At 39.9% G+C, this 18,157-nt stretch overlaps 1 protein-coding gene across 2 annotated transcripts in view; it reads right to left on the bottom strand.

Annotated features, from left to right (window-relative positions):
- The window catches only part of RASGRF2 (Ras protein specific guanine nucleotide releasing factor 2), a 164,501-nt gene that overhangs the window by 70,322 nt on the left and 76,022 nt on the right, over nt 1–18,157 (bottom strand). For both annotated transcript variants that reach the window (XM_084832076.1, XM_084832077.1), the window contains exons 8-12: nt 17,989–18,098; nt 15,126–15,244; nt 5,369–5,529; nt 3,596–3,662; nt 1,342–1,478 (exon numbers count right to left, since the gene is read on the bottom strand). In XM_084832076.1, coding sequence (XP_084688202.1) covers nt 1,342–1,478; nt 3,596–3,662; nt 5,369–5,529; nt 15,126–15,244; nt 17,989–18,098 — 594 coding nt within the window. The remainder of the gene's footprint in view (nt 1–1,341; nt 1,479–3,595; nt 3,663–5,368; nt 5,530–15,125; nt 15,245–17,988; nt 18,099–18,157) is intronic.

The following is an 18,157-nucleotide window of genomic DNA, read 5'->3' as shown; positions in this document are numbered from 1 at the left end:
TCTAAGTAGGACTAACTTTGGATTTATTTCATTGTCTGTACCTCACCTGTGAACCTCTTTTGCACTCCCTGGTATTCCTGCACAAAATAATCCACCCCATTCAACAGGTACAAACATTTTGTGCAATTGGTACAGTCTAACCCTGAACAGTGCCTCTTCCTGACATCTGCCCCATTCTTCATCCTTCATTATAAAAAAAAATCTATTCATGTATTTATTTGTAATTGCTTTTTGTTGAATTAGCACCAGTGAACTCATGCAATCTAACACATGGACATGTTGTATCCACTGGCAAACACTAAAGACCTGGATTCCACAAACTGACCACTGTACAGTCTTCAGAATTAGCCACTTTCAATTCTTCTCAAGGTCTTCCCACTTATTTCCTCCCAACTTATTTTGGCATACTTTAAAAAATGTGTTGGAAGTTGCACACACAGGAACACAGGTATAATTGTGCAAATGCAACACTTAAACATTTTTTTTAAAGGCTCAGTATGAATTCTGGGAGAGGGAAGAATCTATATATGGGAGCCTCATGTAGATTGTTATGGGATGATGAGGGGCTAAAATGTTAAATAAATAAAATGTGACAGGAATGCCGGTAGAGACAGAGACTGTGGGATCCAAACAAGAAAGCAAGACCTTCCATGCATCCACAGGGGGCTAGTTTGGGCTTGTTTTTTCTCTGTCAACAGTCTGTCATGTGACATGACAAACTACTGTAGAAAATGAAGGGAATTTTATTTTATTTATATCATATACTTCTTCCAAGGAACCCATTCAGAGTATATGGCTGTTTCTCCCCACCGACACCTTTTCTCCTCACAACAACCCTGTGAGGTAGGTTAGGCTAAATGACAGTGATAAGCCCAAAAGTTATCCAGAAAGCTTCAGAGTTGAATGAAAATTTGAACCTGGATCTCCTTACTTCTAATTCAGACTTCCCTACTTGGTGCCCTCCAGATGTGTTGCACTGCAACTCCCATCATTCCCAGCCAGTGTGGCCATGGGAGTTGCAGTGCAACACATCTGGAGGGCACCGGGTTGGGGAAAGCTTCTATAACTAGTTGTTGTATTTTATGGTTTTAATTGTTGTGAACTGCCCAGACAGCCTCAGCTGCTGGGCAGTATATAAATGTAATAAATAAAATAAATAATAATAAATAAATTACTACATCATGCTGGCACTCTTAGCCTTAGCCCTCAGCGAAATTACAGCATAATTAAGCAACAATATTTTGTCAATATTGACTAAATATTTCCCTTCCTACACATTGAGCTTTGAGATGAGTTTTACATGCCAAATAAGCCATGCAATATCCAATAAAGTTAAGTTACCTGACTAATATCACTTGTCCATGCTGCTTTTTCCTGCCGTGAATGGGCTAACAGGACAACTGTAAAAGGAGGTGCATCTGATGGTTCCACCACAATCTTGAAATCAAGGTGTCCAAATACTTGCCCAGAACCTTTCACTTCACAATGGGGGTGGGGACAGAATTAAATAGTTACATCCTGAAAGCTAGAGCTCATAGAAGTTGGGTTACAATCCAAACAAAATTGTTCTGCAAAGGTATGTGTACAGTATGGTCAGAATCCAAACAGCTAGTTAGACACATACATGGGGTTTTCACTACATCAATGGCATTAAAAAAAAAAAAATTCTTTTACTTTGAAGAGCAGATTCCTATGTCACATAATGGTTTTTGATGCCTCCCCAATTTCAAAAACAGTTTGCTATTCACCATGGGAAGCTGCAGATCGAGCAAAACAAGTTTAAAAGTCTCTTGAGCATATGAAGCTAGTTATTTCAGTCCTAGAAGTTCTATAGAGTTCTAACATGGACATAGAACTCCAGGCAGGAATATCCTATTTTTGTTGGACAAAGCTTTATGCATGCATCTCTACAGCCTGTAGAGAGCTCTGCCTGCATGTGACTGGGAAAATGCATGCTCACAGAAGGATTCATGGGTAAATTAGAACCCCAATTTGTGCTGCAGATACCATACTGGGGAGAACAAATCTCATAGGGTTTCTTGTTTTGCAACTTTGAATGTGGCAGCACCATTCGCCTGATCCATTGTATCTTTTGCAGTGCAAACCTATGGATGTCTACCCAGCTATATGTCCCACTGACTTCAATGGGGCTTACTCCCAGATAAGTATGTACAGGATTGCAGCCTTAACCATGGAAGAGCATTGGATTGTGGCCAAACTCACCCAGGAACAATGCCCACACTTTCCCAATCTATAATTTATGAATTTATGAAAGGTTCCGCTAATTCAGCTTTCCAGCTGAAAATCACCTAATCACAGGAGGAAAGTAGCAATTACTTCTAGGTGCAGAGCTGAGTGGCAAAATACACCTGACCCAACTGTGACACTCTTGCTGTTGGCTTTTAAATGCTATGAGACATAGGCACAGTGTTTATATCACAATTTTGGAATAAGCATTGTGGTGGGCATGCCAAGTAAGGGGAGGGTGACCACTTGAGGATTTGTTTATGTGACTGCATTAATATTAACAGAACTGTTAGACGTTTACAGCTAAGGATTTCTGCAACTACAATACTGAATTAATTTAAAGAAGTAGGACACTTTATTGGCTAAGATTTTTGGGGGGAATTTTAAGTCTCATGCATTTATTGAGAGATTTAGAGCACAATCCTATGGGACAGACACCCATAGGACAGAGGGCTCCACTCTCGGAGCCCTCTGTCCATGCTATGCCCTGCTGGCAAGAGCCTGGCAGGACAGGAGGAATGTCAGAAGCCTTTTTTTGGCTTCTCTGACCTCTGAAAATGCATTTTACATTAGATTTGTAAATGATTCTAACTCACCCACCTTGCTGCGGGTAGGGACAGGAGCTGATAAGCCCTGTCAATCCAACTGACCTCAGGAGAGGGAACCACCAGAATTTGGGGGGGGTGGGGGGACGACAACCACAGTCAGATCTCCTCAACCACTGGAGCTCTGCTTCCAGCCTCTGAGCAGAAGATCTGCAGCATCCTATAGCCCCTCAGTCACTATCTAGGTGGCATAGGATTGCTCTCTTGAGGTGTAATCCTGTGCATGTTTAAACAGAAAAAGGCCTACAACTCCCAACATCCTACAGCCAGCACAGCTGGCTGGGGCATGCTAGGAACTGTAGGCCTTTTCTCTCTCTAAACATGCATAGGACTGTGCCCTTAATCAAGTGCTTTACTCTTCCACTGAAACAAACAGAATTGTAAAGTTCTTTTGATTGCCCCATATCTACTGTATTTCACTGCTTCAGCTACTTGCATGAGTATTATGGAAGACTAGAACATGGTACTGTACAGTAGTTCTCCCTTGCAAAGTGCGGAGGGTAGGAAAACATATTGGGCCCAATCACTGAAGTGTATCTCCTGCACAAGCATACAAGAGAAGAGTCAAGCTGCAACAAATTACACTATTTCTATCACAATTCTGACTCCTTTTATTAAAACCTGTGCCAGAGGCATTTCCTGTGGACTATGTTACTTATATGTTATGCAGAAAAATAAATATTACATTCTTAAAATTATGTAAACATTATTATAACCACATTAAATTGTTTGATATAACTTACAGTCATCATCATTCATATCCGTTTCCTCAATTAGTGTACATTCTATTAACGAGAGGACACCTCCTGCCTAGGGAAATAATACTTTTATTATTATACTTTTTTCAGAAATCTATTTTACCCTCTCCCTCACTTAAAATTATGCAAAATTATGCAATTTAATGTTGTGAATACTCCTAAAAAGAGTTATTCCAATAGCTACATATGTTTACAAGAATCAAGAACATTATTAATTCCAGCAAATGAAAATAATTTAAAATTACTTGTGTTTCTTTTTCCACTTAAAATAATTCTGTGATGTATTATCCCCAAACAAAGAAATTAATGTTACTGATAGGATTCATAACATAGCACACTCATCCATGCTAGTCTAGCAACTGAACAAATAAAAATATTTGGACAAAATAAACAATATATCTAAATTCAAAATATTAAACAGATTAGTGCATACCTATTTTTAAATATTTGAATAAATTACAGTTGTAACCCAGATACAGGCCTAATTCTGGAAAGATCTGGCAATGTAAAGTTAGAGAAGGCTGTACTCTAAGGCTACAATCCTACACACACCTACCTGGGAGTAAGCCCCTTTAACAATGCATAGGATTGTACTGTTAGTGGTATAAATATATGAGCAAGCATAGGAAATCGGGCATATTACACACACATCTACCAGAAAGCAAACCAAGAAGAAATGTAAAGACAGGATTGCTAGAAATAGAAAAGGTAATAATACTATGTATTATTTAAATTCTTTAAATACTTCAGAAGCTGGAAGTTGGTCAGAGAGGTAATTGGGGTCATTAGATGGCAAAATTGAAATGGAGTATTCAGGGAAGACAAATAATTTAAATGGAAACTCAAGTCTGACAAAAATTGGGCTTCTGAGAAACATCTTGCCCTGAGGGGATGGGAGACAAACAAGAATAGTTTGTTGAGCTGCTCATCTAACTCCCAGTGGTAGCCCCTCCCTGCCCCAAGTTCCTCTAGAACAGCTTCTGAGAAACATCTTGCCCTGAGTGGATGGGAGAAGAAACAAATTAGCTTTGAACCCAAAGACAAACAACAGGAGAGAAGGTAAAAGAGGAACAGGCCAGTCCTGTTCAGCTGATATATTTCCATCCATCTGGACAATTGAATCAAGTATCACCATCAAGCTTTAAAAAATAATTTAAAAAAATATTTTCTCCCTCCCAATCCCTTTCCTTGTGTCTTGTGTTAAATTGTGAGCCTGGGAGCAGAGACTGTCTGATTGTTGATTGTTGTAAGCCACATTAGCAGTCTTTTACCTGACGAGCGGGATATAAATAAATAAATACTCGTTTCCTAAATTTAAATAAAATCTCAGTATAAATTAAAGCTGAATATCAAAACAGGAAAAAAGAAATGCATAAAAAGCACACTTTCCTCAAACTGAAAACTACATAATATATTCCATGCAGATGTCTTCATCTTTCTTGCAATAAAATTACTCCTGTAACATTTCACTGGCCAGATTTCAGTTTTAATCAAAATTAGTTTAGAAAGGCTAACACTCTCTTCAGATCCAGTCATTCGGAATTTGCATATATATTGAGAGAATGTTTCCAGTCAATTCTTGTGCATTGCCTCAGTGGCTCAATTTACTGCAACAATACATCAAAACCTTTCTGTTAAAATTATACTACCATGCCATAATTAAATCTCATGTGTAGTGGGAATCACCAGAATTAGGAACTATAATGCTCTTGTTTCACTATGCTAGTTGTAAATGTGGTAGTTATCAAAATCATGTACCTTAAGCAGATGCAGCTTTCCTCCAGAGCTCCTTGTACAAATTAAAAAGTGTTTTGTAAATAAAAAACATTGTCTTTCTCCTTCCTTTTTCAAAGACAATGATCCCAGACGAACTTTACTAAGTTTTCCCTTCTCAACTGAAGGGACTTGAATAAGAGTACCTGGTAATTACAAAAGCAAATAGTACATTGTAAATACATGATTAGTAAAATGGTGCTCTTCTGTACCTCACAATCTACTCAATATTATGCATGTCTCTTGTAGCACATCATATAAAAAATGATATGCTTGGCAACGCACTCGATTCAGTAAAACATTTGGCTGCTGTCCTAAACACAGTCTGTTAAAGCCCATTGAAGTTAATGCGAGTTAAGCAACATAACTGTGTGCAGGATTGCAGGATTTAGAATATACAAATAAGATCATAGCTTTAAAACAAAATACAAACAAACTCTGAAGTCAACAGCAAGACTTACTTCTCCCTCACTACACAAAATTGCTGATTTCCTCTTAGGACAAAGAGGCATCATTATACCAACCACTGATAAAAAGAACAACAACCTAGTGGGACTGATTACTACTTGTTTGCTTTGTACATTTCTAAAACTGTTTTCCAAAAGTTTAACCATCAGTAGAAGCACTTATATAATAACATTACTGTTAATAAAGACATCATGAACAATGAGAAAAAGAGTCTATTTTAATGTCTAATTGGTATCCATTTATCCTACCCTGCCACTGATGGACTGGCTTCTATCAGAGAATGGGAAGGGGGTAATTCCCGTTCTCTGAAAGAAGCCAGTCCATCAGTGGACTGGCTTCTGTCCACTGGTTTCTGTCCCTTCCCCCCTCAGCCCTTCCGGGGACCCTCCAGAGCAGATTTGGCTAGGCATGCAGGAGGCTGGAGCAGGGAAAGTTCCATTGTGCAATGCTGGATTTCACCCTTTAGATTTTTCACAGCAAAGTAATTACATACAAATATGGTCGAGATTCAAAGGACTATATGTGGTATTTAGCACACATAGCAGGACTTGTTCAGTCTGCACATCTTGCACTTCCTGAAAAGTGGCTCCTGAATGTCAAGAGGTCAATCTTGCTGCTGGTATAATATTGCTGCAGATATAATATCATCTTATAATAATGATGTTTTTGTGTTTGTGGTTTTATAGATTGCAATTATGTTATCACAAATTCTGTGTTGTGAGCCAACTTGGGAGGGTTAGCCCTGCAAGGCAAAACACTTAAATAAACAAATAGAATAAAATTCAATATGGCTTGAAGGGCTGTAGTTGAAAAGCAAAACAGGCAAATATTTCCCCTGTGAGTGGAAACATTTTCTGCTTTTTCACAGGGCCACTTGAATTCTGGGCATTGTATTTTCTCTTTCTTTCTTTCTTTCCTTTATTCTTTTTATTCTGCTTTTATAATGTAATGAAGTGTTTAAAAAATAGGCAGGAGAAAGTGAGATAAAATTCTAAATGTATAACACTTTTTTGTCTATAGCAATGTAAAAGAAAGAAAGAAAACATAATGCCTTATATTTACTAAAAGAGGAATACAAGACACAGAAGAATGGCTGAATGATTATATAGTGCAATGAGGCTGCTAAACTCTGATAGATCAGTGACTAATCCACTATCTAAGTTTGTCAGGGCAGCAGGCATCCTGCCAAAATAGGATTTCCAACATTTTGAAAAGCTGGAAAAATGTTCGTGATGAGGTATGACCACCACACCATCACTCTGTCCAAAATCATTGATGGGAGCAGCTGCTTGTCATGTGAGGTCTTAAAAACGTTTACTTTTAAAGGAGCCTGCTACATTTAATGCAATACCAAGCTGAAAGAGTCCTTAGCCTGCAGGAGAGTAGCAATTACACTGCAATAATGAGACAGTGAAAAAAGACTGCCAAGGACATTAACTCCTTCCCAAGACGTGCTGTTATCGTTCAGATAAACAAAAATGGCCACAAACCAATCTCCCAAGTTGTTAACAGAATGTTTATTTATTCATTTATTACACATGCATCCTGTTCTTCTTGTCCAAGAAATTTAGTGGGTCAAATGTAAGGCTTGCTAGCAGATTATACAGGTTCGCTACCAACTGCATTCTCTGCAGGATATAGCAAATACAGCAGAAGAGTTTACAGCAGTGACTGTACGTTACCAGTATGATACATGGCTTTCAAACGCATGTTTTGCACATTCACATTTTACATTTCTAGGTACGTTCTTTAAAAATGTTAGTTTTTTGGAAAGGGCATTCTTCAGTCATCCCATTACCTTGGTCAGATATTCTAGTACTGGTGCCCTGGCTTTGAAACAGTCCCCTGAAGGTAGGCAACCTTTTGGCATCATGGCCACATTTGGCAATTTGAAAAACTGTCCTGGGCACCACCACAAAATGGCTACTATGGAAGGCATGGCAAAGGACAAGTAACCTACCCCAAACACCAAGTAAAAGGCAGGGGTGGAGTCTGAACCCCAATACACTAAACAACTCCTTTGAACCCAGGTTTTCAGCATAAAAACAAACCAATTTACAGCAATCCCAGCTGCTGGTAAGAAAATGGCCTTTTTTCCTTTTTTTTTTTTTTTAAGTGGAAGAGGTAGGGCACCTTGGTGGATGCCAAGAAAGATGCTCTAGTGCCAACGGGCACAACATTACCTACCCCTGCCCCAAATATTGAGGGCCAAACTATTCATCTAGTTATGCATAATATAGCTATGCATTATAGTTTTACTTACTCTTGAGTAAGCATGCATGGCCCCAATTCAGACTAGGACCACGATGCTCCAGGAGGTGGGTTAAAGCTTCCCTCCAACCTGTTTTTGTCCTGAATTTTGGGACAAAAATGGTTGGGGGAAGCTTCAACCCACCCGCCCTGGAGTGACATCGTCACAGTCTGAATGGAGGATAAATAGTTTTATTTGCTTACTCGAGAGCAAATAAAACTACCATGCACAGCTACACTATGCATGATTAGACAAACATTTAGTTTGACCCTGAGCCCAGCACCTACTGCTGAGTTTTAGGTGAAAACAGTTTTATTCACCCAGGCCAATAAGTTAGCAAGCCAACTTCGAGGTACTTATCCTGACATGTTCATGGCTTAGGGCCTGGATAGCTGATGGAGTACCTCTCCATTATATACCTGCCCAGATATGAAGACTGGGGATACCATCTTGATGGTACTACATTTGCCTGGAATTTCACATGTGGCAACCCAAGAAAGGGTGTTCTCGATACAGGCAACCTAATTGTGGGACTCCCTGGGTAATGTCCAATAGGGGCCTTGCAAGCACTGGTCAGATCTGCCTCAACCCTAGTGCTTCCAGGGGCAAGCCCTGACACAAGTGAAAATGCTGGCTGCTGGAATGGGCATGGCCTGCCCCTTCCAGGAACCAGTGTTTTCACTTGCGTTGGGGCTTGCCCTCAGGAGTGCTATATTGCGGTTGTACGCAGACAAGGCTGGCAGGGCTTGGATACTACCCCCTTCCCCCTCACATATAGCTAGGACCAAGTCTTACAAGCTTTCAATGCTGACTGAAGACTTATTTGTTCACCGAGGCTTTTGATTTAACTTTATGTTTGCGTTTGTGGGTTTGTTTGCTTGTTTGCATTATGTAAGGTCTTATTCACCTGTGTCACTGCTCTCCCCGTTTGATTTGGGAGGGGGGTTAATGTTGTATCATTTTACTGTGTTTTATTGGTTGCCCCCTTCTTTGGAATTATTTTATACTGAAAAGCAGGTAATAAATTTAATAAATAACAAAGTTATTTTTTTATTTCTGCTAGCAGTTTTTAGTGATTTGCCAGTTTATTACTTACTTGACTGTTTTTAAAGAACCTTTTAAATTTTATTTGTTTTGTAATTGTCTTGTTTATCTTGCATTATTTGAAATTTGTAAGCCACCTTGGGAGAATTCTATTTAAAAGACGGGATAAAAATCCTTTAAATAAATAAAAATAAATAACGTTATTTTTTTCACAAACAAACCCTGTAAATCTATGGCTTGTTGTTGGGTTGTTCAGGGTGGCTTGTTTTCAGCATGGCCTATTGTGATGTCTGAGCCCGGACGGGCAACTTCACTGTGGGTTGTTGGGAACGACTAGCAAGCCACCTGGCAAGCATGGCGAAAACACCTGTCACTCCTAGCCATCTCGCTAGTGCTGCCACCATCCTCCCTCATCCTTTCTCAGTGCCCTCTGCTCCTAAAAATTGAGACGAAAGGACACAGAAGAGTATCCTGAACACATTCACCACCTTATAAAAACAAAAAATAAAGCAGTCTTCCACAAGTACGTTCATTTGAAAGTCCATGACTATGAAATTGATGTAATTTCCCCCTCCAATTTACTGCTTTGCTATGAAATGTATGCATATTTACCAATCCCCCTCACTTGTCTGCCTTAAAAGTTGTGTATCTTAACCAACTCCCCGTTCTGCCTTGAAATTTGCATATCTTTACCTTGACATTTGTGTATCTCTACCAATCCCCCTCACTCCCTGCTCAGCCTTGAAATGTGCATATCTTTACCAATCCCCTTCCTGCTCTGTAACATATATGTATCTCTGACAGTCAGTAATGGAGACCAGTGAAGGGAAGTGACAAGCACGAAGGGAGGCGGAGTCAAAAAAAGCAGCTGGCAGCCACAAGAGAAAGAGCTTTTTAGGCGGCTGTAAGTGGCAGTATGTGAAGTAGCCTTTTTTTTTTTTTTTTAAAGGTGCTCACTAGCAAGGCAAGCACCAAAGTGGAGGATTAAATTGACAAGAGGGATATTTGGTATGCTATGTTAAATAGCAGACAGGTGGTCTTGTGCACTTGCGCAAGACTCTGGAATTTTTAAAAAAGTTTTTTTTAAGTTTGTGAATGCATTACCGCATTCATAAGGGCCCAGATTAATTCCATTTGTTGATCTGATGTGAGTTGAGCGGGGGTGGGGGTCCTTCAGTAGCTGGCAACCCCAGCGTACCAATTGCAGAAAGGGTTTTGATGCAGGGACTGAGGAAACAAGGAGTTCTGCCACAAAGGTGCTTCAGATATATGCCAGGAGCTAGGGGGAGAACTGAAGGGAGAAACAAGTCATGGAAAGCCGCAGAGCTCTCGACTGTCTGTCAGTTTACCGAGTGAACAACCAACCCATGGTAACTCATTTTCAGGTTGGCTTATTCTCAGGTTGGCTAACTTAGTTAGCATGACGTGCAAAGTCACCCCACTTGTCTAAAATATTCTAGAGCTGCAATCCTATGTATGCTTCCTTGAGAGTAAATCCCACCAAACTCAGTGGGACTGAGTAAATAAAGCAGGGAACAAGCTGCACAACTATGTCATATTGGAAAGCATATTTATTGGAAAGTAAATTCCATTGAAGCCCATAATCCTTACTTCCAAGTTAACTGTGTTTAGTCAGGGCTGAAAACATAGGTCTCTCTAGAAGTATACAGTATGTATTAGGACACAGCTTCAAAGCAATAAAAATGTTGACTACTGTAATAGATTTTTCTGAAGTGTTTGTGAGGAAACTTTGTTTCCAATTTCTTTTTAACAGCATTGTCCAGAGCTCTGAAAATGTGTCTTCGAGTGAAATATTTCAGTGAATAAAAATATACTAAATAAATTATTGTAATGACTGTTTATTAATTTACAGATTTCTTGACAGATACACAATGCACAATCAGACATTATTGACACATTAAGGCTTCGTTCCTAAACAGACTTATGAGGAAGTAAGTTTCTTATTTAAACAAGATGCTGGATGCACGACAAGTATTTCCCTATGCATTATTTCATGCAGGCCAGCAAAGGGTTCTAAATCTGTACACCTGCCCTGATATATGCAACATTTTCCCTATGCATTATTTCATGCAGGCCACCAAAGGGTTCTAAATCTGTACACCTGCCCTGATATATGCACATTTTCATGCCAGTACAGCTTCCTGCTAAGCCATAGGTCACTGTGTCCAAAGGCACATACATAGTCTAATGCAATGAATAAGAACCCTTTATGCAAGATACGAAGTCACATGAAACCCTGCACAAGTAAGTACTTTCCATGAGCCTGGAATTTCATTAAAATCAAACTCAAGACCAAATGAATGCAGTGTGACTTGTTTTCAGGTAAATGTACTTAGGACTGTACTGTAAAAAAAATGTTTTGGCATAGATATAAACAGTTAGGCAGTGAATACATTTTAATACACCAAAGTATAGTAGAAATAATACACAGCATAAAGAATTCACATACAACAGCATATTTCTATTAGAATAGCCTATTATAAATTGAGTAATACAATAGAATTCACAATTCTTTTTTGACTCTAAACACAACAAAAGCAACACCTTCTGGTCTTAAACATTTCAAGGGTAATCCCTGAAATATGCTCACTAAAGGCTCACTAAACTCATTTAATAGCAGGATGTCAGTCAGAAAGATCTTCCAACAATGCAGATGTTTGATAGAATAAAGCATACAGAACTGGCTATGTCTACTTCTGGTGAGGGCACTTTCTTATAAGACACTGAAAGTTTTTTTTTTTAACAGCCCATCTTCCAGATCACTGGTGCACTCAAAAATACAAGCTTCAGCAAACTTGTGTGCTACAGACAGTCCTTGATATATTAGAAGATAAAAGTCCTGCAGTACAGATGTCTAACAAGAACTGTTTTTATTTATATAGGTAAATTAGTTGTACCTTTTGTGAACAAGCTGCTTTCTCAAATTTAGTGATCCAATACCTCCATCATAAAATGTATTGAGCAAGAGAATGAACCTTCATGTCAGGTATGTTGACTGTTGTGCCAGTGCCATTTATCACAGCTGTGTCCCTTTCACAGCCCTTTAACTCAAATTCTAGGCCAGCCTTCCCCAGCTTGGTGTTCTGGACATGTGCTGGAAGGCTGTTCTAAACAGATAATGCTGGGGTAAATATTGATCAGAGAAGGGGTAGGCAACCTGTTTGGGGCCAGGGGCACATTTGGCAATATAAAAAACTGCCCTGAGCACTATCACAAAATGGTTGTCATAAGAGGCATGGCAAAGGACAAATAACCTGCCCAAATGACTGAGTAAAAGGCAGAAGTGGGGTCTGAGCCCCAACACATGACAATGTTGCCTACTGTCAGCAATGAATCTGAACGTGTGGAGATATCTAGCAGCTCAGGTTCAGAATGGGAACAGCCAGAACAAGGGGAGGCTCTCTTCTTCCCAAGACCTTGGCTCACAGACAGATCAGCCTGAACAGCCCCTCCTTTCCTCCTCCATGAGAACTCTGGTTTCAGGGGAGGAGGGGAGTAAGGGACGTGACTTGAGATATGCTAGGGTCTGTCGCAGAGCGAAGCAGGAAAAGTTAGAGGTGGAGGTAAGACGCTTCACCAGGTTGGCCGCTCATAAAAGCCTACATAGGAGGAAGCCACCATATGGGAGGAGCATCACTCCAAAGCAAGTCTGGCAGAGAAGTTCTTGTTCAGACTGCTGGCAACTTCTCTAACTTCCACTTCCGCTCCCCACTTCGGCTCCCCTATCGATGTTCATAATGGTGTGGAGTAGCTGTTTTCTTTGTAGTCTGAGAGTTTCCTAGAATTTGCATTTGTAAGGAAATGAGTCTGTTAACTACTAAAGTAGTGAGCCTGAAGCCTGGAATCCTGGAGTGTGTTGATTGTGAAGGGGGAGGACAAAGGAACGTGACACCTACCCCTGTATCAGAGGAAAAGCTATGACAAATCCAAATAATATTTTAAATTACTATGAGACAAGGTTTCTGGTTTCGTTTTTATACCAGTACTTCAGAGCTGGTGGAAACTATTTAAATGCCTAGGCATAAGGATAAACTTTTAGGTATCTGAGGTTCTTCCAGCCATCAAAAGTACTATGAAAGATCAAGGATTTGCTATTTCTTTCCTGTATTTCTTTACTATCTCTTGCCTTTTTAATATGGAATTCACTAACTGAGAATTTTAATCTGAGCCCATTTCCTGTACTTTTCTTTGAAATGGAGAGTTGTTTTCAACTATAATCATGTGAAGTTTTACTGTAAACGCTGCCTGAGCTCTATGTAAACTCCTGTATAAAATCTTTCTGAAAACAATACAGAAATATGTATGCTCCATCCAGACAACTGTGTGTTATTTTCTCAGTGCTGCCAGTGGAGATGTTTTCTGATATGCTTCCCAATTCACAGTCTAACCCTAACCTCTACACACACTAACTTCGTTCGCTCTTGAGAGAGATTATTTTTCTCAAACAAGCCACCTTGGGAATCCATGGTTTGTTGCTGGGTTGTTCTGGGTAGTTAACAAGTCACAGTGCATGGTTAACAAGCCACCCTAAGGAAAATGTCCTGGGTTCAGACAGCACACTAACACAGTTCAACAAACAACCCACAGTTCAACAACAACCCAAACTCAACCACTGAGCGTGGGTTAGCATGTTGTGTGAACAGCCCCACACACTCCAGCCCCACAAAAGCAAACTACTTTGGAATTCAGGGTAGTTTAACCAGCAGCTTACATCCAGTTTTGGAGCCAGCTGTTCAAAGAAAACATTCCAAAGTATAGGTGTGCAATTGGTCACAGACTGTCTTAAAGGAGATCTCCAGACTGTGGCAGTAGAATCATTTTCTTCTTCTTCTTTGAAACCGTAATACACAAAGCACAACTTAGGTTCATATAGCATAAATGGAACCTGAAATAAAAAGTTGTAGCATGTAGGGCTCTTGTTTAGGGTTCCCTGTTCCAGGATATTTAATCCATTCTCCCCACCCCCAGTTTCTATTTTTCCCCTCTTTGGGGTGTTTTCACCTTCTACAAAAGTTTGGGTTCCCCTGAGCCTAATGATACCTTCGTCTTGTGCATGGTTGGTGCCATTTTGGCAGATAATTGAGTTTGCTATTAGTATATATCAGCCTTCCCTAGCTTGGTACCGTCCAGATGTTTCGGCCTCCAACTTCCATGAGCCCCAGCTAGCATGGTCAATGGTCAGAAATGCTGGGAGTTGTAGTGCAAAACATCTGGAGGGAATCAGGTTGGGGAAGGCTGGTATATATGATGGTGGCTCATGATGTTTTACTGTAAGTAATTTTTTTGCCACATATGCTGAGCTTCCACAAGACGTCATCCAGCAGACTCAAGTAAGGCATGCCCCAAGACATTTCAAGTACATCAGATAATAATGTCATACTCGCATAATTTTTTTTCCTCAGCTGGCATCAAAAAATCCACCTGGCTAATAATAATTATTTTTTTCTCAAATTGCATCGTTTTGAGCTGTTCCTGAAGCACAAATGAAAAACGGAAACAAAAGGCAGCTGTTTTCATTCCTCACAATCTCTCCACCATTTGACAAAGCTTCAAGTACTTCAAGTTTCTCTTGTGCTTTTGCCCGAATGTTGGCATCATCTGGGACTGCAACATCTATTGGCCAGACAGACCTATTTTCCATGGTGCTGTAGATAATTTCTGATCCACTGAAGACGATAGTCCGGTTATTGTGTATATTACTTTCCCATGGGTGCTTTATTATTATAGTGCTGCTGTTTTTCATGTCCCCTGGAAAAAAAACAGCATAGAGGTGGGGCTCAGCAGCAGCCCAAAACTGTAGGGCTAATATTCATTAATGACATCTGGACAAGTGGAGACTTCTGACGCCGGGTATATATTGCACCCTTATCTTTCCCAATGATGCCAACATTAATTCTGCTATTTTTCATTCCACTTTCTTAATTCTCTATAAATGCACATAAAACTAAATGGTCTTACCTTGCCGTATAAAAGTTTGGCTGGTGTCCAATAATATGTCACAACCCTCTACTATCATTCTTTCTATTGCAAGGTTTTTCCGTATGTTTTCCGTCTCGCTCACTTCATCGTGCATCACTCTAATGCAAAGAAGAGAGGAAAAGGGATTTTCAACTCCCAGAAATGAATTTGTAACTGCATAAAGTTAGTATAGCCTGCCTGAACTTTGCTACCTTCAGAGGCCTTCCTCCGGGTCCCACCACCATCTGAGGTTAAGTGGATGGTGGCCAGAGAGAGAGCCTTTTCAGTTGTGGTACCTTGCATCTGAAATGTCCTCCATGGAAAGGCTTGCCTGGAGCTTACTCTTTTTAGCACCAAAGGCTTTTTTAATTGCCCAGGCAATTCAGCATGTTGAATCATTATTTTAATTGCTGTTTTTTATGGCTTGGTATGGTTCTGTTGGTTACTGCTATTCCTGTGTTTTATGCTGCTTTACGGTTGAATTGTTTATTGTTTCAGAGGAGTTCAGATATGCTGGCTCTCCATTCTTGTGTAATTGTACGTTGTATTTTCACTGACATTACCCTGACACATTGTCTCAAGAATTCATCTAGTTCCAGAGTCAATGGCACAAAAGACTGCCATGAATGACAATACCGCCCTGGATGATAGCAGAGGGACCAGAGTAATTGTGTGCATATTTCCTCCAGTTTTCAGCCAGTTAACCCTCAAGGATACCTTTAAATTGGCTAATCCAGAGCTTTGCCAGGAAATATGGCCAAATCCTGAAATGTCCCCACCCATTTTTTACTTTATCTAAAAACAAGGAATTTTTGTGAACCGCCCAGAGCGCTTTGGCTGTTGGGCGGTATAGAAATGAAATGAATGAATGAATCCTGAGAGTAGCCTGTGCTGACAGCATTTTTCCTGTTTGTGACCAATCAGGAAGTGAAGTTCCTTGGGCTCCCCTTTCTCTGAAGCCAGGTAATTATAACTGCTTATGCTCTATTTCTCTTCCTTTCCTCCTTTAAATGTATCCATTTCTGCCCCCAGGGCCCACCATGGTCACCAGCACTTGAGCTTTCTCTGTATGGCATGCACAGCCTCTGCATCCTGAGAATGCAGAGAATGCCCAATCCCCTGGCTAACTTCTCCAATCCACATCTTTCTCTTTAAGTTAGAACTATTAGAACTAGTATACTAATCCATGCGCTAGAGGGTTGGTATACTAGCCATAGCATTTTTCTCCTTTGTAATGCATGTGCAAGTGTGCATTAAGAACAAAATCTGTTTTAAAAAAATCTATAATTTTTGACTTGATTGATTGCTTGAGCTAGTTTCCCCACTTTAGAAGTAGCTATTCCTCACTTTGTTGAAACATGATGCATAAATCTGCTGTGTGCATGCTGCAGTTCTGGCAAAGGTCATTTTAGTGCCATGTTCATTGTTAAGTGTGTGTATGTGTGTGAACAAGGATGTGCAGCAATGTTATGGCATGTAGCAAGCCCCAGCCAGTATAACCAGTGGTCACAGTTGCAGTCCAAAACACCTTGTATACAGACTTATTCCATTTATGACAGAGAGCTAATGAGAGCTCATGCTGAAGGGTGACTTCAGCATACATTTCCTAAATAAATATTTCTGAGCGTATTGCCTAAAGATCAAGTAACATCCTTTGAATCATAAACATTAAGCTCCTGACATGGAGAGCCATGGTAGACTTGGTAGAGCATTGAGTGTGGATGCAGAGAATCTTCATTTGACTACAAAGCTCACTGGGAGGCTGCGGGAAGTCATTCTTCAAGGTAGGGATGGGATACCTCTGATTGGCAAATATTGTTGGACTCCAACTCCCATCAGCACACATGGCCATTGGTTGTGGATGATGGGAGTTGTAGTCCAACAACAACTGAAGGGTCACAGGATGCCTATCCCTACTTAATAAAGGTAAAATGCCACTCTGAGTCCTCTGGAAAAGGTATAGGATACAAATGCTGCAAATAAATAAATGAATGTATTCAGCTGTGCAATACAAAACAGAAACCAATTTCTAAATAGGGAAGAGCATATTTAGTTCCACTTTATCAAATGATTCACTGAAATGTGCTTACTGGTGTACTTCTTCTCACTACAATTGTTTCTACCAAACATCTCCAGTGACCTCTTCTTTTTAAGTCACATTTACTCCATTCAAATGTTGTCAGCTTCTAAGAAAACATGTCTAAAGACCAGCTTCCTGTACTCCTAGTTCAGGTCTGTAGCACACAACCAGGAAGGAAGATTGAGAAAAGACAGTGCCAGTCTCATAAACTGGAACCAATTCAGTGTGCCCACAGTTTGTAACTGATCGTTCCTCTGATAAGAAGCTCAGACAATGACCCAGTTCACACATCACAGTGTAATTTAACCCATGATTTGAGGGGATGTGCATTACCCACAAGTCACTTCCACTTACTCTAAACAACCTCTGATCCATGCAATCGGAGGTTGTCAGTGTAATGTGCGAATCCAGACTACTGGGTTGTTTAGGGTCTAAACAGGCCATCAGTTAACCCATGGTTTGTTGTTGGGTTAATTAAGTCATGATTTGCCACCGTTATGTGCAAACTGCCCCAACCTGACTGAGGCTATTTAAATTGGGCTCAAGACAAAAATGGGAATTCCTATCAATAATTTAGGTGCAACTATGCTTATGCTGTGTAATACTGTTTTTTTAGTGTTCTTCTAAAAGCCAAATTCTGTTCTCCGGAGACAATTCAGAATACAGTTTAAGGTGTATTGTGCCTGAACATACTATAATTCAAACTTTTAACAGGAATGTATTGATTTTATATTTTGCAGCTTCTATTTTAGCATCATATGCATAGAACAAAAGGGGTCTCACCTTGAAAGTTCTTCTAGCTTAGATTTAGCAAATTCTAGGCTTTTTCTTTCCACATGTTCATGCGGTGTGTGAGCCAAAAGTTCATGAAGGGTTATGATATATCTAGGAATCTAAAGGTGAGGGATTATCAGGAATGTTTTTTAAAGGTATGATTAATTATAAAATTAAC

The sequence above is a fragment of the Heloderma suspectum genome, chromosome 2, assembly GCF_057233095.1.
Source record: "Heloderma suspectum isolate Gila_16-S chromosome 2, 16-S_ref, whole genome shotgun sequence".
In the NCBI taxonomy this organism is placed as follows: Eukaryota; Metazoa; Chordata; class Lepidosauria; order Squamata; family Helodermatidae; genus Heloderma; species Heloderma suspectum.
Note: the sequence above shows the minus strand (reverse complement) of the source record. Positions and strands in the feature narration are given on the sequence as shown.